Genomic DNA, 23,835 nt, shown 5'->3' with positions numbered 1-23,835 from the left:
CTTGCATTGTTAGAGGTGGATCGATTTCACGATCTTCACACTCTAATCTAAATTTACTGAATTTTATTTGTTGTAACATTTATAATCTCTGGTGTGTGCAGAGTCAGTGCATGATGCTGGAATTTTTTAGGCCGTACTATAAAAGACTATCACTCATATAGGCCTATGTATTTAAAAATCAGATCATCGACTCTTTTCAGTTTAATCTCAAACAATATAGAAAACGGGGGATGCTGTTCTTGCCAAACTGAGCGTCAGAAGTAACTTATGAATATATAGATTCATTTGTCAGTTGAACTACGTAACGTTCTATATAGTTTCCATTAAATATCACTACTGTCTGTGCCTGGGATCTACGTCGGAAAAAACTTAGGAATGATAAAAGTCACTCTCTGGGTGATACAAATGTAGATTTTATAGTCCGTTACTCAAAGTTGTTTAGCGCCTGTCGAAAGAATTTTTAGTAGCTCAGCTTCTAGCATTACTGGGAAGTGAAATGTTTTCATTCCCCTTAGTAGAGCACCAGATAAGCTTACATCCTTATTTCAATTATGGGTTGCAATAGGTAATATAGTCATATAGCCTATCGCGATAATTTTTGCAGCTCGATTTATCACTATCAATTTATCGCATGATCGTTCTTTTGTTTAGTCAGTGTCGCCAACTGTTTCTACGTAAATCAATGAGCATGAATCCATTGTACTAAATAAAGTCCGAAATCCTACTTCCTCATCTACATCTTCATCTTCTAATTCCATGTCTATAAAATGACACTCCTTCATAACAATAGTGCATTTAATTAATGTGTTAATCAGGTTATTTGTAATTGAGGGGCGTTTTCACAAAACTCGTTATCTACATTTTTTTTTCGATTTTGAGGTTTTAGCGTATCCTTATGTTTTTGGGTCAGGAGAATCCAATGGTGCTCTCAGAATTAAGCTAAAGTTGGTAAATATATCAGTAAATTGGTCTTGAAATAAAAGAGATTTTTCAAAACTCGGTATCTACAGTTGTGTATTTTAGAACAGAGCTCTCTTGAAAAAAAAAACAAGGTTTTGTAGATAACGAGTTTTGTGAAAACGTCCCTCAATTATACTATGAAATGTTTAAATTAAATTATGATTTCAGCAGATAATGAAAAAATATCTTTGCCATAATAACAAGAGAAAAGCGCAATACATGTAATTAACATTTTTAAACCTGTATTTCGCTTTTTTCAATTGGAATTACTGAATAACTTTCAATTTGAACACCTCTGTGGTGTAGAGGTTAGCATGCTGGTCTCTTACGCAGAGGGCCCGGGATCGATTCCCGGTAGGGTTAAATTTCCTGGTTGAGGTTTTTCAGGGTTTTCCCTCAACCGTGAGACAAAGGCCACAACATCCCTGAATATCGACCAGCCCCATGGTCTAGTGGTCAGAGCTTCTGGCTATAGTTCATGAGGTCCCGGGTTCGATTCCCGGTTAGAGCACAGGAATTATTCCTGTGTTCGTCCATGGTCTGGAATTTAGGTTAAGTTTAGATTTAAGACCTCTCCTGGCACCACATTATCACAATCATCCTATCACATCATCGGGGTAATGTAACTCCGCCTTCCAGGCGCCCCAACCTCAGAAGTGGGTTACAACTAAGCCACAGCCAGGAGAGAAGACCAGAAATGTCGAAAAGACAACCTGGTGGCATTGGATTAAAAAAAAAAACAAACAAAAAAAACATCCCTGAATATCACCGGCCTCATTCATCACCGAAAGCATATCCATAAGAAATCAGTAATACATATTATGCAGTCGCCATCTAGTTCACAACAATAGAACCAGTACTCAACAATAGTACACAAGTCTTCGGATTTCACATAGAAGATTAACTCGCATATGACCAGAGATGTTAAAGGGAGTATAAATAACGAGAGAAAAAAAAACATTGAATTTCTTTATTGCAGTAATCTTTATTCATCTATTTCGACTTCACAATGTCTGAATAGGTTAAGTATTCATAAATATACAACTGTTAACATCTTGTGAGGTAATTTTAGGGATATATTATTTACATTTTTATTTTATGCACGAACTAATCCTAATAAATGTCACTCGAGGTCTAAGCTATCGGCAAATCTCAGACCTCTTGTGTCATTACTATAGATTATATTTTTGAAAATACAAGAAATCCTTGAGCAGATTTTTAAGATGCGTTCCGAAAAGAAAATGTACTAATTCCATGAAATTAAAATTAAGAGAAAATGAAATTACTAACTCCAGTACCATTTAATAAAAATGAACTTTAGAAACTTCTTTCTGTAATAATAGTGAAAATGTATTAACTCCTTAATATTAAAATTAAAGGTGAATAGAATAATTATTATCTCTTCAATATAATTTAGTGAAAATTAAATTTATAAAATAATTCTGAAGTAGTTTGCAAAGGTAATGATGGAAAACAGTCTTTGAACATTCGTCCTTTCTAGGCAAATTGCCGTATCAGAACCACTTGTCACTAACGCTTGGGTTGTGTGCTCAATGACCGCCGAAGGGTTTCTGATTCATGGAAAACCTTCTGATGCAAGCTTAAATACATCTGAAGATCCGGTCTTTGATCTCCCATCCGTGCACATGATTCGGTTACCTGAGGGCTCATAAGTTACGTATTACGGATAGTAGGCTGATGCTACAGAGGTGCTTCTGAATTTCTATGTTGCTCCGCATATTGATCCTCAAGAGGACAAAATGCTCCAATATGCTGAATTTTTCCGCATCACCTATCATCTGGACTTAGTTCCTTTGGGAATTAAATTATTTCTTCTGTAAATATATACCAGTAACGTATTTTTTATGTTGTTATAAAAACAGAAAACTACCGGCACAGCTGAATCGGTAACGTGTTTTCCTATTGATCCAGAGCTTCACTCTGACATTGGTTCGATTCCCGCTTTCTAGGTGAAGGAATTCGGATGGCTAGAACTTATTCAAGAGTAAGGCCAACCATCCTTCGCAGTAAACCACATAAGTGAAATGTTTGTAATTAGGAGAATAGGTTCTTTTGTTTATTTAGTGTATTCTATTGCCTCCTTCAGTCTCCAGATTAATCATTTCCACTTCCGGTGATCCATAAGCAAATGTAAATATTTTCTGGGTGTAATGTAGCAGTAGAAACATTATTAAAACGTTTTATAACTCTTTTTCTGAAGGTTTTTTAGTTGGTTATTTAACGACGCTGTATCAACTACTAGGTTATTTAGCGTCGATGAGATTTATTTATTTATTTATTTATTTATTTATTTATTTATTTATTTATTTATTTATTCATTCATTCATTCATTCATTCATTCATTCATTTATTCTGGTGTAGTTAAGGCCATCAGGCCTTCTCTTCCACAACACCAGGGATACAAATACAATAATAGAAATAAACAGAAAAAATACACTATATAGAAAGTAAAGCTACACAAGAAATAAAGAGAGAGAGAAAAAAAACACTATAAACAAAGTAAAGCCACACAAAAATATACACAGGTTGCAGTCACACAAACTTTAAGTGAGTGATTAAGTATCATAATGAATTGTATCCTAACTAATTAACTAACATAAACAACAAACTTGCAATTTTAATCTAGATTAAAAAAGAAAAAGAAAAAAACACAAATCAATACTTCTAGCAATACCTAAAAAACATTAACTAAGACAAAATTTTCCAATTTAATTTTGAATTGTGATAAAGTCCGGCAGTCCCTGACGTCATTAGGTAACGAATTCCAGAGGCGATGTATTTCTACAGTATAGGAAGATGAGTATAAAGACGTTCTATGATGAGGGATAGAAAGAAGTGCTTGATGTCACTTTCGAAGAGTTGTAAGAAATTGAAAGCGCGATAACAGATAATTCGGAGTAGAAGTATGCATGATTCTAAACAGAAGAGACAGTGAATGTATTGTTCTTCGTTCCTTCAGACGCACCCATGAAAGTAACTGGATGGAAGGTGCTATATGGTCAAATTTACGAGTACTGCAGATGAATCGTATGCACACATTATGAACACGTTGTAGTCTCTCAGCTAAGAGTGAACTTACATTAGTTAGCAAGAAATCGCAAGAATCAAAATGAGGCATTACAAGCGTCTGAATAAGATTCTTTTTTAGACTAAGAGGTAGAAATTCTTTCATATGAAACAAGGAGTGAAGTTGAGAAAATATTTTTTTGCAAATTTGTGTTACTTGAGTGTTCCAATTTAGATCGCTATCCATAAAAATGCCAAGATTTTTAACTGTTTCACTGTATTTAACAATAATCCCATTCAATATTATATGTGGTATAGTACTACTATCAAGAGTGCTTCATAGACGATTATGTCCCATTACGATTGCTTGCGATTTCTCTGCATTTAACCTTAATCCAAATTTGGTGATAGCGAGATGATATTTGGCAAGATGAGGCCGAGAATTCGCCATAGATTACCTTGCAGTCACATTACGGTTGGGGAAAACCTCGGAAAAACCCCAACCAGGTAATCAGCCCAAGCGGGGATCGAACCCACGCCCTAACGCAACTTCAGAGTTATGTAACAAAGGAGAAGTAAAACTCTCAGCACAAATTTAAAGTAATTTCGCCCAATGACATAGTACATAATAAGTATTCGAAGCGATTTACCTGATCACGTACACCAGTCATGTCAACTGATGCCCATAGGAGCAAGCGCGCGCTTTAGAGTTAAGGAGAGCCTGAGTGTTTTACAGCGGAAAGGAAAGAGACAGAGGAAAGATGTAGTATATGCCGCTTGGTCGAGCTATATACAAGGATGGCCAGCACTGATTCAATGGATAAAGGGAAGAGAACTTATTAAAACCGTATTCATGTTAATTATTAGATTTGTCTGACAAGTAGAAGTGCATTATAACAATGTAAGTTTTAATTTTAATGCTGATTTTTCACAAGTTTGCTTTTTATTTAAAAGGAATATTTTTTCAACTTTTTTACAGAAAAGTGAAATTTTCAGGTATGTTTATTTAGTAGCCTTACTGAAGATAGTGTATTACGAATTTTGAAAATATTCACATGGAAAATTTTTGTAAGGAAATGAATTAACAAAGCAACTACTGTTATATCATAAACAAAAATATATCTGCTCATGTGTTGTAAAAACGTAGCTCTATACCTTCAGCACATTTCGAGAAAATAATTAAATATCCTGATGATAGGAAGTTGCGCACCAATATCACCTTAAAAACATAATTGGATTAGAGTATTGTTATATAATATTGGTGACAGTTAAAACATATACCTTGGTAACTTTGCTTTATACTATACTATTGTTTTGATTAGTTTATTGATTACTTTTATAAGGCTAAAGATACCATCAATATCAATTCCAACTTATCATGTCATACTCAATCTCTTTCTTTGGGATATCACTTTTTTATGAATGATGTTTCATTCATTTAGTACAGTATAGTTGTACTGCTATGAAATTTATGTGAATATTTCTTCTTGACTCTTTATTATGTTATTAACATTTACAACACAACTGCAATATTAAGAAATTGGTGTCAGTACTTTTGTTTTACAGACAATAGAAAATATCAAACAGAAAGAAGCCATATAAAAATAACGACATAAAATTTCACGTTCCATCTGAAGTTTGTGCACTACTGTTTTCTTAATCCAACAACCTGCTTATTTCTCCTTCCATACCTAGCGCTTGATGCCGGCGCACGACGTCAAGGTCAGAAAAATGCGCTTGCTTTGACATCATGACGTAGACAGATACGTCCTCGTCGCCTTAGTGATGTAACATTGCGCGTTCAAACTCACTAGAAACCTTTTGCAGCTACGTTTAATTCGTCGCTGCACTTCTGATCTGTCCGGCATATCAGTGACGTACCCAGTGACTTCAGACAATCACATAAGTAGAAGTCCAGGAACTTCATGTCCGGTGATCTGGCTGGCCAACCAGCTAATCCTCCACGATCGTTCTGTTTAACTCTCAAATAAAGCACTTTTAGAAGAAGTGTTATAGGGCATTTTAGTGTAGCATTTACTGCTGATTTACACCCATCTCATATTTACATTTACTTAAGAATTACCCTGTACCGTATATGAGGCTTCATTTAACTTTGATTCAGATTTGTATAACAATATTAGCGTATTAGTAACAGTAAATAGTATTTACAAAGTAACATGTAGATTAGTAGAGGAACTGTGCACTGTAAAGGCTTTCCTCATGGGTGCTCAATGAACTGTCAGTCGTTAAATTAAACTCTATCTGCTGACGAAACCTCAACTAGTTGACCGAGTCACGACTGTACAAACAGAACTCTTATAAATTCAAACAAAGCCTAGTGAACAGACGATCTCTCCGAATGTCCAGCTTCTTTTGACTGACAGAGAGGACATTGTCACAGCTGTGTTGATCTTGTTGCCGGGGCGAAATGACCTAATGGAGACGTGTGGCGGCAGGGAGTGATGTGGTTATCTCCGCAGGAACATGCGACTTCCTCTTCCAACTCGACCTCCCACAACGAAGGCAATATGTGTCGCTCCCACTGTATTTAAAGCTGTCACAGTTGCCGGGTGCTCGTTAACAACGCCCTATGCTGGATTCTGTACCTTTCTCAGCTTCAAGCCGAAACTAACCCAATGTTAACTTCACTTTTTCCTACAATATAGGCCGCCTATTCTCTGGTGGCCTTGTTTCATTTTCATAATAATATTATAAAGTGAGGATCGCGTAAGAGTAGTTACTAAAAGGCTAATTTGGCCGTCTCTTCAATGTTGCCAACGATACTAGATATCACCCAAAGATGGTAAAATCACAATAATAATAATAATAATAATAATAATAATAATAATAATAATAATAATAATAATATAGTATTACAGTAACGATGACTTGCTTATTTACCTCATCTCATCTTTATGTTGGGGAGGTGTTTTCTAAATAGTACAATAATTTGTGAAAGAGTAGCTATATTTTCCTTCTGCACCTCTTGCACATTATGTTAGCAGTTGGTAGATTACTGTATGATCTAATATTAAAATTTATTTTGTCTTACAACATGAAATTCATTGCTTTGATTAAACAGTTTACGATTCATGAGACCTAACCTAAATATGTATTTTGTTTGAAATGATTAGTACTACTTCCGAAAACGAATGTCACGTTGAAATATATGCTTAATAATATTTACTCCATTATTGTAATAAAAGTCTAAACACAAAAGAAATTAATTAAAATAAGAAATTATATTTCTGTCGATTACCCAAGGCCTGTATCACACAAAATATATTTATTTACACTTAGCCTACCTGACTATAATCTTGAATTGTAACCACAACACAAAGCAACACATACAATAACTATTATGTATTAATATTAATACTGATATTAATTACTTATTAGTATGTTCAAATTTCACTAGCTTCCAGTAATCGGCCCAGAAATCTAGAACAATTTGAATTTTCAGAATTTAAACTACTGACAAATTGTGTCACTACTGCAACATAACAATTATAAAAGCACACCAATAGTAGTATTTCTCAGAACCGAAAATCGAAACGAAGTTGGCAAAAGAAAATTCAACCTGCAAACTAGAAAATAACCATAATCCACTAGCTTATGTAGTAATGGGGGGAAAATTGTTAGGTTGCACCCTTAGGGTATTAAGTAAGTTGATCCGGATTATACACAGGACCATACGAGAAATAATTTCACTTTATATAACGCATACGCACAAATAAGTTTTTTCACAACAACTACTTCTTACTGATTATTTAACACAAGATTTTAGTTCAACATATTAATTCTTTCTTTACCCTACATTAATATTTAAGCCATTAGTGCTCAGAACTTTTTTTGGTTTTAATTTTCTACATTTTTGACATAAATCTGATCTATGCATCGTTCATGTATTGGAAAAATACTAAAAAAAATTCTATTGACATCAGAAGATGCTAAAATTTCTTGGAAACTTCCGTCACAAAAAAATAATGTCAACCTAATATTATATTTATTACAACATTTTAAAACAAACGGCGAATAAAGTTGCCACTGAGCGCTAATGTGTTAACTACATAAATACTATTACTAATACTACTACTATTACTACTACAGCTAGAAATATTGAATTGTGAAAATTATAACTTATCACTATAACTATACAATACCTTGCAAAAAGAAAACAACTCTTGCCACAAATGCTACAGTTTCTACTATTACAACGTCTCTCAAACTGTCAATGGTACTACCATTAATTCTACCAGAACTACTACGTACCCATTATCTCGAGTACTAGAAAATAGCATTACAAAAGTTTAACAATTGATACTAAAGTAACTAATACTAAAGAGTCTTACCTCTGCCAGCTCTTTAACTACCATAATACTACCGGTACCAAAAATATGATTCCTGTCTTCTAACTTTACTCATACTTTAGCATTAATACAAGTTCTATTACTACAAATTATACTATTATCATAATCATAACTACTTCATTTTAACTAATACTATTTCAAGCTCTGTTACTACAAATTATACAATTACCATAGTCATATCTACTTCATTTTAACTAATAGGGTAAACATTGGTAATTTCGTGGCAGTGGTTATTTCGTGATACTTTTTCTTTGCTCTTTTGTGAACTAACCAATGGTGTTACGAGATCCAAATTTCCGCCAAGGGATTGCATATGTTGTCCATTTCCAGAAACATACAGCTAAGCTTTGTGTGACTATTGTAGTTGCTTCAGTGAGCTTCTATGTTTGGAGAGAGCAAGTTTGCGTCGACTTCTCAGGCGTACAAATTTTGTGGATGTTTGTAATTACATTACAGGCTTATTACTAAAGGTAAGCATATGATATTTGGCACAAAGATTTATTGTATCTTCATGAAATTTTAGGATATGTTTTTGGAATTTTATATACATCTGTAGTCGCCATATAGACTTAGCTTTACTGATAGAAATCTTAGCTGTTTGAGGCGAGATTTTGTTGAGCATTAAGTGTTACATTTTATACTATTTTAAAAATTGTATTACAATAGGAATTTTAGAAATCTGAAGACAAGATGTGATAACAAAAAAGAAAACGGAGACGCAATGGGTTCAGTGTAGCTTCTGTTTGATTTGTTATCATGCTAAGTGTCAATGATAAGTGCTAGATGAATTACTTGCAAGAATTGTGATAGAAGATGGAACATGGCTCTATCATTTTGGACCGGAGACAGAGGCAGACAATGTAGTGGCATCATGCAAATTCACCAAAGAAATAGAAATTCAAAAGTTCACCTTCGGCAGGAAACGTTATGGTACTGTGTTTTTCGATTCAGAAGGACTCTTGCTTGTGGGCGTCATGCCACACGGAACCGCCATTAATTTTGACGGGTATGTTGCAACTCTCAAGAAACTTCAAGTTCGACTGAGTCGTGTTCGACGACATCGGGAGAAGCAGGATGTTCTGCTATTGCACGACAACGCACAGCCATATGTCAGTCACAAGACCACAGACCAGATCAGAAAATTCGGGTAGACAACATTGAAACCACCGCCTTACAGTCCAGAACTGGCACCATGCGATTACCATCTCTTTGGTAAACTGAAGGATCCCTTCGCGGAACGAGGTTAGAAGATGACTCCCTTGTGCACGCTGCTAAAGAGTGGCTCAGACGTGTTGGTCCAGACATTTACCGTGCTGGTCTACAGGGCCTCGTTCCTAGGTAACGTAAGGCAGTTGAAAGGGACGGGGATTATGTGGAAAAGTGACATTTTGTTCCTTAAGGATGCATCTATATTCTGTCAAAATACCAAAAAAGCTGTAGGATAAAAATATAATTTTTAAACAAACGTTATGCATTAATTTTGGAGTTACCCTAGTAATATAGACTATAGTAAAGTCCGTAATAAAAGTGTTCACCCTTTCAGGGCAAAGAAGATCCCTTTTCAATTTCAATTGTTTCTTTGATTTCATTCTTATTATGTGTTGATATGTATTTCTATGTTTTCTTGCTATGAATATTAGACAGAATTACTATGTTTGATGTCTTGTAACAATAAATGAGAATTTCATTTGACTTTAATGAATTTTTCCGCAATTCTTCTACCTCTCACGAAATTATCAATGCAATATCACGAAATTACCAAGATTATTACGAAATAACCAACCTTTCAGCTTAAGTTGTAAAAGTGGTTTTTGGCACATATTCAAGAACGTAGCCAATCTTTTATGTCTCCAGATTTGTACAGCAAGTTATCGTCTTTCAGATGAAAAAATCGGAATAAGGATATATTTACACATTTGCATTTTAAATTAGTTTTCATGAAATTATCACGAAATTACCAATGTTTACCCTACTATTTCAAGTTACCGTATATTACAACTTATACTATTACCATAATCTTATCTACTTCATTCTAACTAATACTAATTCAAGTTATATTACTACAACTTATACTCATTACCATAATCATATCTACTTCATTCTAACTAATACTAATTCAAGTTATATTACTACAACTTATACTATTACCATAATCATATCTACTTCATTCTAACTAATACTAATTCAAGTTATATTACTACAACTTATACTATTACCATAATCATATCTACTTCATTCTAACTAATACTAATTCAAGTTATATTACTACAACTTATACTATTACCATAATCATATCTACTTCATTCTAACTAATACTAATTCAAGTTATATTACTACAACTTATACTATTACCATAATCATATCTACTTCATTCTAACTAATACTAATTCAAGTTATATTACTACAACTTATACTATTACCATAATCATATCTACTTCATTCTAACTAATACTAATTCAAGTTATATTACTACAACTTATACTATTACCATAATCATATCTACTTCATTCTAACTAATACTAATTCAAGTTATATTACTACATCTTATACTATTACCATAATCATATCTACTTCATTCTAACTAATACTAATTCAAGTTATATTACTACAACTTATACTATTACCATAATCATATCTACTTCATTCTAACTAATACTAATTCAAGTTATATTACTACAACTTATACTATTGCCATAATCATATCTACTTCATTCTAACTAATACTAATTCAAGTTGTATTACTACAACTTATACTATTGCCATAATCATATCTACTTCATTCTAACTAATACTAATTCAAGTTGTATTACTACACATTATACTATTACCATAATGATATCTACTTCATTCTAACTAATACTAATTCAAGTTATATTACTACAACTTATACTATTACCATAATCATATCTACTTCATTCTAACTAATACTAATTCAAGTTATATTACTACAACTTATACTATTACCATAATCATATCTACTTCATTCTAACTAATACTAATTCAAGTTATATTACTACAACTTATACTATTACCATAATCATATCTACTTCATTCTAACTAATACTAATTCAAGTTATATTACTACAACTTATACTATTACCATAATCATATCTACTTCATTCTAACTAATACTAATTCAAGTTATATTACTACATCTTATACTATTACCATAATCATATCTACTTCATTCTAACTAATACTAATTCAAGTTATATTACTACAACTTATACTATTACCATAATCATATCTACTTCATTCTAACTAATACTAATTCAAGTTATATTACTACAACTTATACTATTACCATAATCATATCTACTTCATTCTAACTAATACTAATTCAAGTTATATTACTACAACTTATACTATTACCATAATCATATCTACTTCATTCTAACTAATACTAATTCAAGTTATATTACTACAACTTATACTATTACCATAATCATATCTACTTCATTCTAACTAATACTAATTCAAGTTATATTACTACAACTTATACTATTACCATAATCATATCTACTTCATTCTAACTAATACTAATTCAAGTTATATTACTACAACTTATACTATTACCATAATCATATCTACTTCATTCTAACCAATACTAATTCAAGTTATATTACTACAACTTATACTATTACCATAATCATATCTACTTCATTCTAACTAATACTAATTCAAGTTATATTACTACAACTTATACTATTACCATAATCATATCTACTTCATTCTAACTAATACTAATTCAAGTTGTATTACTACACATTATACTATTACCATAATTATATCTATTTCATTTTAACTAATAGGCATACTATTTCAAGTTATATTACTACAAATTATAGTACTATTACCATATACCGGTACACATCTACTTCATTTTAACTAGACAAATAATATTTCAAGTAGTATTACTACAAATTATACTATTACCATAATCTTATCCACTTCATTCTAACTAATACTATTTCAAGCTCTATTACTACAAATTATACAATTACCATAATCATATCTACTTCATTTTAACTAATACTATTTCAAGCTCTATTACTACAAATCATACAATTACCATAATCATATCTACTTCATTTTAACTAATGCTATTTCAAGTTCCATTACTACAAATTATGCTATTACCATAATCATATCTACTTCATTTTAACTAACACTGTGTCAAGTTCTATTACTACAAATTATACTATTACCATAATCATATCTACTTCATTTTAACTAATAATAATTCAAGTCCTATTACTACAACTTATGCTATCACCATAATCTTATCTACTTCATTTTAACTAATACTAATTTAAGTTCTATTACTACAAGTTACACTATTACCATAATCGTGTCTACTTCATTTTAACTCATACTAACTCAAGTTATATTACTACAACTTATATTATTACCATAATCATATCTACTTCATTTTAACTAACACTGTGTCAAGTTCTATTACTACAAATTATACTATTACCATAATCATATCTACTTCATTTTAACTAATAATAATTCAAGTCCTATTACTACAACTTATGCTATTACCATAATCTTATCTACTTCATTTTAACTAATACTAATTTAAGTTCTATTACTACAAGTTACACTATTACCATAATCGTGTCTACTTCATTTTAACTCATACTAACTCAAGTTATATTACTACAACTTATATTATTACCATAATCGTATCTACTTCATTTTAACTAATACTATTTCAAGTTATATTACTACAACTAATCCTATTGCCATAATCTTATCTGCTTCATTTTAACTCATACTATTTCAAGTTATATTGCTACAACTAATACTATTACCATAATCTTATCTACTTCATTTTAACTCATATTATTTCAAGTTATATTGCTACAACTAATACTATTACCATAATCTTATCTACTTCATTTATCTAATACTAATTCAAGTTCTGTTACAACTTATACTATTACCATAATCGTATCTACTTCATTTTAACTACTTCTATTTCAAGTTATATTATTACAACTTATACTATTACCATAAATGTACTTCATTTTAACTAATATTATTTGATATTATACTATTACAACTTATACTATTCAGTATTATCATATATACTTCATTTTAATTAATATTATTTCAAGTTATATTACTATAACTTATACTATTCAATATAATCATATCGACTTCATTTTAACTAATACTGTTTCAAGTTATATTACTACAACTTATACCAAATAATATAATTATATCTACTTCATTTTAACTAATATTATTTCAAATTGTATTATTGAAGCTTATTTTATTCAATATAGTCATTACCACTTCACTTTAAGTAATATTGCTGTTTTCAATGTTATAGTATTTAGCTACCAGTGCAGTAGAGAATGATGATAACACAGGAACTAAGAAAGATAAATTTGTAAATGATAATTTTTAGACTAATATAGAAAAACTGTGAAAGGAGTGAAACGCCTCTGATTTTTTATATATCGTATAGATGGTTCGCAGTCTGTATTTGTTCTAGTTCTCGTAACAAACTGGGTGAAGAATCTATTTTATTATCTCTGGGTATTTTCTTCCTCCCTGTAGACAAATAAATTCCTGTTAAACAAGTGTATCTAATATAATTCCAGTGTTTTCAAATTTACGGCGTTGTTTGTCTGTTGTATTCTACATTGTTCTCGCTCCAACTTGCTCAGCCACTGGAAATAGTTCCTCTCGTAGATAAGGGAGTTTCGTATTAGACTCTAAAGTAATAACGTTTGTTCAGCATCAACAAATAAAATGGATACAGTTGCTGGAATTATTTGGCATGTATTGTATTAAAATAATTGAAACGTTTACTAAGTTCTACATGGCTGATATAAAGAAAATAAACCATACCATGTAAGTGCTCGAGACTTTTTTTGTATTTTACGTATGAACTGTTGCCTATAAGAACTACAAAAGCGTAGATTCTAACCAGCTCATTGGTGCTAACTGTTATTTGAGAGTTTAAGATCTCATTATATATTAAATAGTACGCTGCAGTATTCATAAATTCTTTTGCCTAACGTGAAAAAATTTAGTCTATCTCAAAGCTATTTTATATGTTCAAAGTAATTATCTTTTAATTCTGTACTCTTATCACAATGGTCACAACACAATTCTAAGCCTTTAAATAAATTCTTTATCTTGCTCTATAGACCATTCTTCCACAGTAGGATGAAATCTTTTTCACCTTCAATGTATTTCATTTTAGATTTGAAAATAGGTCATAGTTTGAGGGAGCTAAATCTGGCGAATATGGGATATGGTAAATTAATTCAAAGCAAAATTCATCAACTTTCTTCAAATTAATAACACTACTCAACAAGGTTTTCATAACATGGACAAGAATAACTATTTTTATGTAATTTGTATGTCCTGATTACGAATATGGCATTGAAAAAGTGCCTACACGTCACATTTTTTCAGAAGCTTATATTTTTAGTTAGTGAATCGTATAAAATTGTTTTTTAAATCTAGGTACGTTGAAAGAGGTTCTTTCCTTTAACGTAGATCTTTACACAATTATATATCATATCCGTTCTTTTAAGGTACCATTTGAAACATATGTTCACTTTTGTGGGTTAAATGAGTGTTACCCTTAGCGATGGTTTATTGTTTTATTACCCTTATTATGTAGCTGCGCGGAGGGTAGGTCACATCTGGCTATAACTGATTAAGCGGGAAAAGGGGAAATACGATCGCTGTTGTATCGTTAGACAAGAAATGAACAATTTAGTGATTAGTTCTGATTGTGGAAGTGTTGTGAGCGGTACTAGTTATTCTGTAATAGTGTTAAATGGATCGCAGTAGTCGTTCATGTAAAAAAATTTTCAAATAGTTTCTGCTTTGTTTATGGGGAATTAACTTTGAAATCGCAACATCGATCAATTACAGGCAATGTAAAAAAGACATATTACTTGTATTTTGGCTGTAAAGTGGATGAACAAGACAAAAATTGGGCACCACACGTGTGTTGTATAACATGTTACGTGAAGTTAACAGAGTGGTTGCGGAGGGGAAATAACAAGATGTATTTTGCTATTCCCAGTTACTCATTCTAATGATATTTCATATGAAATAAAGCAGAGGTTAATGGCTGCCAATAGAGCTTACTTCGCCTTAAGAAAATTACTTTGTTCAAGAATTTTATCTCGTACCACAAAGATAACTATCTATAAAACACTTATAAGACCTGTACTAGCATATGCTGCTGAGACGTGGTCCCTAACAAAAAAGGACGCTGGAAATTCGGATGTCTTTGAGAGGAAGATACTCCGCAAAATAATTGGCCCAGTATTCGAGAGAGGAAGATGGAGGAGGCGATATAATAATGAGTTGTATTCTATCTATAAAGATCCGCCTATTAGAAGAATGGTAAAAGCAGCAAGATTAAGGTGGGCTGGGCATGTGGCACGGATGAATGACGTAGAAATTCCTAAAAGGATATTAAATGGAAATCCTGGGGGCCGAAGAAGCCGTGGATGACCAAGAATAAGATGGCTGGATGGAGTTGAGGAAGACATATGTAAGATGGGATATAGGAATTGGAAAGCAATTTCGCAGGATCGAGACAACTGGCGGAAAATCGTGGAAGAGGCCAAGGTTCACAATGAGCTGTAGGGCCAAGAAAGAAGAAGAAGAAAATTTTGCTATTCCAATGATTTTGCGACAGGCTACCAGTCTTATGGAAGATTGTTACTTCTGCATTACCAAAATAGAGGGGTTTTCAAGGAAAACTAAAGATAAAATTTTGTGTCCTAATCTCCCACCAGCCATAAGAATCGTGCCACATTCTCCTGAACTTCCTATCCCTATCCCTCCACCCAATGGGGAAGATTATATCATTCCAGAGGAACACGAACTATCAGAATCTTCAGACTGCCCTTCAACTTCAGCTGATGCCGTCCACATTCTTGAACATCATAGAACACCACATCTGATACGACAGGCAGAACGTAATGATCTAGTTAGGGATTCAGGTCTTTCCAAGCAACACGCTGAACTATTAGGCTCCAAATTACAAAAATGGGACTTATTAGCAAAAGATATCAAGATGTCCGTGTTCAGAAAACGAAACGATAAACTGACTAGTTATTTTGTAATGGAAAATACTGTTTGTGCTTGCAAAAATGTGAACGGGCTTATGGACGAAATTAGATATTGAATATAATCCAGAAGAATGGGGACTGTTCGTCGATTCATAAAAACTAAGCTTAAAAGCAGTTTTAATGCACAATGGCAATACAGAACCTTCCATCAGTGGCTCATTCAGTCACTGTGAAACAAACTTATGAAAACATATCACTAATATTGAATGCAGCAAATTGTAATGAACATCGCCGGGCAATTTGTAGGGATTTGAAAGTAATAGCTTTGTTGCTTGGATTACAAGGAAAGTTTACTAAGTTACGTTGATTTTTATGTTTGTGAGGCAGTCGAGCAACAGCACAACATTATGTGGAGAAGAACTGGCCTATCAGACCAGGTTATATTCCTGGTGAGCATAATATTAAATATCCTCCGCTAGTGCAACATGAAAAAGTGCTTCTTCCTCCACTGCATATAAAACTAGGACTAATGAAAAATTCCGTGAAAGCTCTAGATAAGAGTGGAGAAGCCTTTTAATACTTAAAGACTCTGTTCCCTTAAATCAGTGGTGCTAAATTAAAATAAGGCATATTTGTAGGTTCACAAATTGGAAAACTTTTGAAGGACAGTATTTTTGAGAAAAGATTTAGCCCAAGGAATTACCAGCATGGAAATCTTTTGCATCAAAGGGTTATTAGAGAATCGCAAGGCAGAAAATTATCTCCAATTAATAGAGACGTTACTAAGGAACTACAAAAAAAAATAGCCTGCAGTATGTCACTGAAGATCCACTTCTTACATTCACATTTGGACTTCTTTCCTGAGAACTTAGGGACTGTAAGTGATGAGCAGGGAGAGCGATTTCACCAAGACATTGCTACAATGGAACAACGGTATCAAGAAGTTGGGATCCAGCGTTGATGGGCAATTATTGCTAGTTTTTAAAAAGAAAAGATTCCAGTTCTCACAAGAGAAAAAATGAAGGTATTTTTTTTTATCTTTCTCTATTTTATTGCATGAAGAGTGGTTTTTATAAGTCTTAATAGGTGGTCAGTTATTGATGCATCAGTTTTATCATATCTAAGTTGCCCTTGGAACTTTTCGCACAAAAAATGAAAACAAAGTAATTTTGAATAGGTCAAAAATCCTGATTCTTCTATGTATCAAGTAAGTATCTATAACACAAAAACGTGACGTGTTACGAACTTTTCACTATCATTTTCGTGTTCAGCGCATGCAAATTAGTTAAGATCAGCCTATTTTATCAATGTTATGGAAAAAAGTTGAAATTTGTTGAATAGTGTAATAGACTTGTGAGCGAGTGCATTGTCTTGCAAGAGTAGTACACACTTGCATATTGTACCACGACATTTCTCCAGAACTGTTTTCAAAAACTTAGTTAATAATGTAGAATAAATAAAGTTTAACTTAATTCTATATATTCTGTTACAATTGAGGTGTTCCTGGAATAACAACTTAACGTACTTTACGTCGTTTTTTCGTTTCCAGCATATATTGAATCCTTAATAACACATCTCCTTCCTCGCAAAATATTATTCCCCTCAAACAAACACGCCTTCTATAAACATTTGAATCTCGAAATAAGAGAAAGTCAATGTTCACTTACTTAGATATAACACGCGGAGTAAGTCCCCTGCAATCAGTAAGCGGTAGAGCATGAAAGTCGAGGAATATTAAGAACGGGAAAACATTGATCATACGCGAATGGGTATTTAAGAGTTGTTAATTAATAAAAAATTGGTTCTGAAACGTTAATGTTAATTAATTTTATTTCCTAGAATGTACCGATCTCTAAAATACAATAGTAAATAAATAAATAAGTAAAAGTACATATATAAAATAAATTAGTAAAAAATAAAAAAAAACAAACAAATAAATACATAAATACAGTCAACTTTGGATATATTGAACTCTGTTATAGAGAACATTCGGCTATAGTGAACCTAAATCGTTGGTCCCGACCCGCATACATTAAAAAGTAAATTAAAATTTCCGTTTATAGTGAACCCTCGCTTCGGTTATAGTGAACCTGGTATCCTAATAAATTATTATCTGAAGTTAGACCTTCTTATATAAAATTGAAAGAATGTGTTGAGAATAACATTCTAAGTTTCTTACTCCTTTAGTCAAAGGACAAAGGTAGGATTAGTGATTCCTAGACAATGAGCTCTACTGTAAATCCAGGCAACCCGTGACGACATTGCATTGTTTTATTTTTATTTTATTGGGTTATTTTACTGCATTCTGTTCTCAGGCACACTATTCTACTGTTATTTCTAATCCTCCGCCGTCAAAGGGTTGCCTTTTGTTCTCAGAAACATTTCCATTATGACTGATAGCATCGAAACAACGGAAAATGAAATTTCCTTCTTTTATTAAAAAGGGCCGGACATTATGTCCAGAGCATAAATGAAAGTAATATTTCGATGGCTTTCAAACTTCATCAACCCTTTCCCAGTTTCCATGAAGTGACACGGGAAATTCCAAGGCTGAGTACGCAGTCACGCCATAACAGCGTTTGTCATTTCTACCTGACCCAGCGTTCCAATAGTGAATGTACTGTATAAAATGTCGAAGCGTAAAGTGTTTTCTTTGGAAGATAAGGCGAAAATTATAAGTGACATTGAACGTGGTCTTTCGCAAGCGGACGTGGGTCGACAGTATAGTTTAAGTAAATCAACTGTGAATAACAGGTACAATGTAATCCATTCCACAGAATTGAAATATTTTATTTTCTTGTTCACATATTCATTTCTGTCATTTAAGGTTAGGGGAGAGACACTTCGGATAGAGTGAACCTCGAATATAGTGAACGAAATATGGAAGTCCGCAGAGGTTCACTATATCCGGAGTTGACTGTATATAAATACATAAGTACTTAAGTAAATAAATAAACAAATACGTAATTAAGTGAATAGGTCTTTCTCATATATTTTGTTGCATAATGTTAGAATTTCCTTCTTGTCTTCACATAAGCATTTCACTAATTCAATGGGGATTCGATCAACTCCTGTTGCTTTCCCATTCTTCATTACCCTAAGCGCTAGTTCAAATTCTTCCCTTAAAATAGAAAATCATTTTTCGTCTTTTGATACGGCTTCTTCGTCTTCTATAGCTAAATCATCTGGACGATCTCTTGTCTCATTTAACTCTTCTACACATTTCTTCCATCTGTTTAGTATTCCTTGTCTGTCTGTTATTTCATTTCCGATTTCGTCCTCTATCAACCACATGGATTTCCTGTTCTTATTTGTGAAGTCCAAACATTTTACTTCGAGGTACATTAAATCATATCTTCCTTTTTCTCTAGATCCTCTATTTCTTTACATTTCTCTTTCATCCAGTCTTCATTTGCTTTATCAGTTTCTCTTCTTAGTTCGTTGTTAAGTTTCCTTCAGTTTCTTCTACCTTCTTCTGTGTTGATGTTGTTCCAATTTCTCCTCTCCTCCATCTTCTCTAACATTTTCCCTGGGACCCAAGGTTTCTTAATTCTCACACCTCCTGTGTATCGTATTTTTTCTTCTACTGTTTCCTGTATACAACTTTTTAAATGAATCCAGTACTCATTACTATTCTCAGGTGTGGATTCTAATGTAGCGGCTTTCTCTTGAAAATTTGCCTGAAATTTTCTTCTGTCCTCTTTGTTCTTCAGTTTTTCCATGTTCAATTTCTTCGTCACCTGTCTTCCTCTTATCTTCTTCAGACGAATATCTACTTCGCCTATCAGCAGGACATGATCTGAGTTAATATCCACCCCGGGTAGAGTCTTTGCACTTTCTAACCAATTTCAGAATCTTTCCTCTACCAATATATAATCTATCTGATATCTCCTTTCGTCCCTTAGGCATGTCCATGTATACCATCTTCGTTTATGTTGTTGGAATAATGTATTTCTAACAATCATTGTATTTCTTTCACAGAAATTCACCAAATATTCTCCTCTGTCATTTCTTCTTCCCAATCCATATTTTCCAACTGTTCTTCCATCTTGTCCTTCTCCTACAACTGCATTCCAGTCGTCCATTAGGATTACGCATGCTCCCTTCTCCTCCTCCTCAACTATCTCTTCTATCTTATCATAGCTTTCTTCCATTTCCTCGTCTGCTAATCCGCTGTCTGGCATATAAACTTGCACTAGCACTAAATCCATTTTATTCACTTGTAGTCTCTCCATTATCTCCGGTCATCTACGTAACGCCTAACATAATTAGGAGCATTAAATCCAGATGTTTGAGATGGGCAGGGCATGTAGTACGTATGGGTAAATTCAGAAATGCACACAGTGTGTTATTTGGGATACCTGAGGGAAAAATACCTTTGGGGAGGCCAAGACGTAGTTGGGAGGCTAATATTAAAATTGATTTGAGGAAGGTGGGATATAATTTTAGGGACTGGATTAATCTTTCTCAGGATAGGGACCGATGGCGGGCTTATGTGAGGGTGGCAATAAACCTTCGGGTTCTCTAAAACTAACTTCTAAGTATTAGCCTCTCTTACTATGGTCCTTTGACAGCATTAGTCTTCTAGTTGCTTTACTTCGTCATATTTTCATTTGACCTCTGGAAGAAAATTTCATGCACCGTATTTTTAGCTCGGTCAGTATCTTTTTACTTTCACTTGTCATAGAAAATATACATCACCTCAGTCCCCAACTTTCACTTTCACTCTAACTTTTCGGAGAAAATGTTGAGCATCAGCTGTTGTGCTCAGTTACTATTTCTTCACTTTCACTTCATCCATCTAGCTCACTCTCGGTCGTTTCGCGCTCTCTTTTCCTTCTACTTCTTCCAAAATATATTCTCAACTTCTCTTCCACAATTCATCTTTACAAAGTAGCTCAATGTTGGTTTCTTCACGCTACTCTTTCCTTCCAGTTGTTCCTAAAATATTTTTTCAACTTATGATCATTTTCTCAAGGCGTAGTCATACTTTTAAAATGTTTTATTCCAGCTTCTATTGATAGGTTTTTATGCAATTCTCGTAATTGTCGGTTTGCTTTTACTTTTCGAATATAATTTTTCATAGCACTAACATATGTATTTTTTCTTTTTGGTCCTACAGAATTCTCTGTTATGGTGATTTATATTTTTTCTCCCTATAACATAGTTCTAGTAAGCTTACAGTATATTAAATTAATTCTCATCATTTTACTAGCTATCTCAGCTTAATTACAATTGATTGAATTAAATTATCTCATGAATTATGTTATTACTTTATCTTATAGGTTTATCTACATTTAAATAAACATGTAACTTACTAGTCGTTAAAACTTAACTGAAGAATATTGATGAAGAATCTTTTAAAATAATGTAGTGTAAATATTCGTAATTTAAATATGTATTGTATTGATTAAGACTGGTTGAGTGGAAGAGAAGGCCTTATGGCCTTAACTCTGCCAGCGAAAATAAAACATTCTAAACGTTCTATTCTCCATTTTGAATCTTGCTCTGATGATGGTGCGTGAAGCACTGAAACAGCTGTAAGCCGGACAAATATTACATATTTAATACGAGTAAGTGCACTAGTTCATCAATTAATTACATTCTATTCTATTATTTGTTAATCATTAACAAATATATATTTTTATTTTGGTGAAATACATTTCAACGTGAAACTTTGGTTAATGATTATGTATTCTGGACTGTTCTCCAACCAGCAGATTAACCGTGAAAGGAATGTGCTTACTATTGCGTCATCTGTTGGAGCGAAGTAGATAGATAATATTACCGTTATAACGTCAGTTTAAAGACATGCGCTCTCCTGCGTATGTTATTTCCTGTATGGAGGTATTAAAAGACCAGGAGATTAACCGTGATCTAATTTTGTAACTAAGGTAGTATAAGCATGTGTGTATCAGTGTTATCGTTTGTGCTTTGAGAGTTAGCCAATGGAGATGCGTGTACCCACGTGTGTGACCTCATGACATCTTATGACGTCAACATTCATTCACAGCATTACCCCGCTGCGTCTCATTCCCCTGAGACTTTCTCCTGGTTGGAGTACAGTATCGTAATGATATGATGTGGAATAGATTATATTTAGTGATTTCGCACAGTTAGATCATTCACATGACCTAATATTTTGACATAGACGAGAAATGGCGTATGCATTTATCTGTGCACCTACCATACAGGGTCAAGCTCTTTTAATTGACATAAATCTACGGCGCGGGCCTTCAACTTTACTTTCGAACAAGACATTCTACGGATATTTACCGTCCTTAAAAGTATATTATCATCGGCTGACTTTCAACCCTCGAATCCCGGAACTAATTAATTATAAGCACTAAGGTAAAGGTTGGTAATATTGTGATACTAATAATATTATGATAGTTTTTTTTAGAATTTTTTACAATTATACTGGACGAGAGGAAGATCGGTTTTTTGCGTCAACGTGTTAAGGGAATTTTCATAGACACGTTTCTGCACAAAACTGGTCTTTCTCTCGCTCAGTAAAATTGTAAAAAATTCTCAAAAAGTACTATCATAATATTATTAGTATCACAATATTACCAACCTTTACCCTATATAAATTAGACCAACGAGAACGATTCTGTGCCAGAAGGTTCAGATTGCTTACAATCAATGGAATTTGCATAAGATTTTCTTCAAATCTTAAAACCAATTTTCTTGAGAATGTCTTATTAGATTCGTAGAACAAACTGTCTTTCATATTCTCCTTCGTTACAATTGAAAAAGTTATATAGTATTATTATAAGTGAAAAATACTAAAGTTTAGAGCGAAATTATGTAATTTACTTAAGTAAGTGTTGTCAATTTGACTGTTACAGTGTTTGGTTGGAAACAAGTACCTTCCCTGCACTCTGCCGGATAAACTAGAACTGGAACAATATGAGGCTCTATACTCCACATCACGTGACCTGGGACTAAAAGCTGATTTGTTGGATACGTGGTACAGCAGAGACGACACGAACTATGTCTTGAGACAGCCCAGGTAATACGACTTTTATAGGTATTTGTCTAGCTCAATTTTAATTGTTCTAATTTATAACTGGATACATTCATTCGAAACTAAGTAAAATATCAGTCTCCTACTTTTGAATTTGAGACTGTAATAAATTAGTTATAATAATAGTAATAATTATTTTATTTATTTACTGTTGTTTATTGTGCTGTACAACAGCCAGAGGACAATAATAGTTCAGCACAAGCATAATTACAGTATGACAAAATTAATAATGATAAAATCATAGTAAAAGTGCATAAAATAATTATTACTCATAAAGACAATAATTATATTTAACGACAGTAATGATATTGAATGGACGGAATAAAATGGATGACTAAAATACATAAAATAATGACAATAAAAAGTAATTGTAATTCAAAAAGGA

General features: G+C 32.9%; 1 protein-coding gene across 5 annotated transcripts in view; it reads left to right on the top strand.

Moving 5' to 3' along the window:
• LOC138701339 (protein qui-1) overlaps positions 1-23,835 on the top strand; it is a 1,858,863-nt gene that overhangs the window by 1,648,569 nt on the left and 186,459 nt on the right. For all 5 annotated transcript variants that reach the window (XM_069828122.1, XM_069828123.1, XM_069828119.1 and 2 more), the window contains one exon: positions 23,272-23,435. In XM_069828122.1, coding sequence (XP_069684223.1) covers positions 23,272-23,435 — 164 coding nt within the window. The remainder of the gene's footprint in view (positions 1-23,271; positions 23,436-23,835) is intronic.

This window comes from Periplaneta americana, chromosome 6 (genome assembly GCF_040183065.1).
Source record: "Periplaneta americana isolate PAMFEO1 chromosome 6, P.americana_PAMFEO1_priV1, whole genome shotgun sequence".
Taxonomy (NCBI): Eukaryota; Metazoa; Arthropoda; class Insecta; order Blattodea; family Blattidae; genus Periplaneta; species Periplaneta americana.
This window is presented reverse-complemented; position numbering and strand designations above follow the sequence as displayed.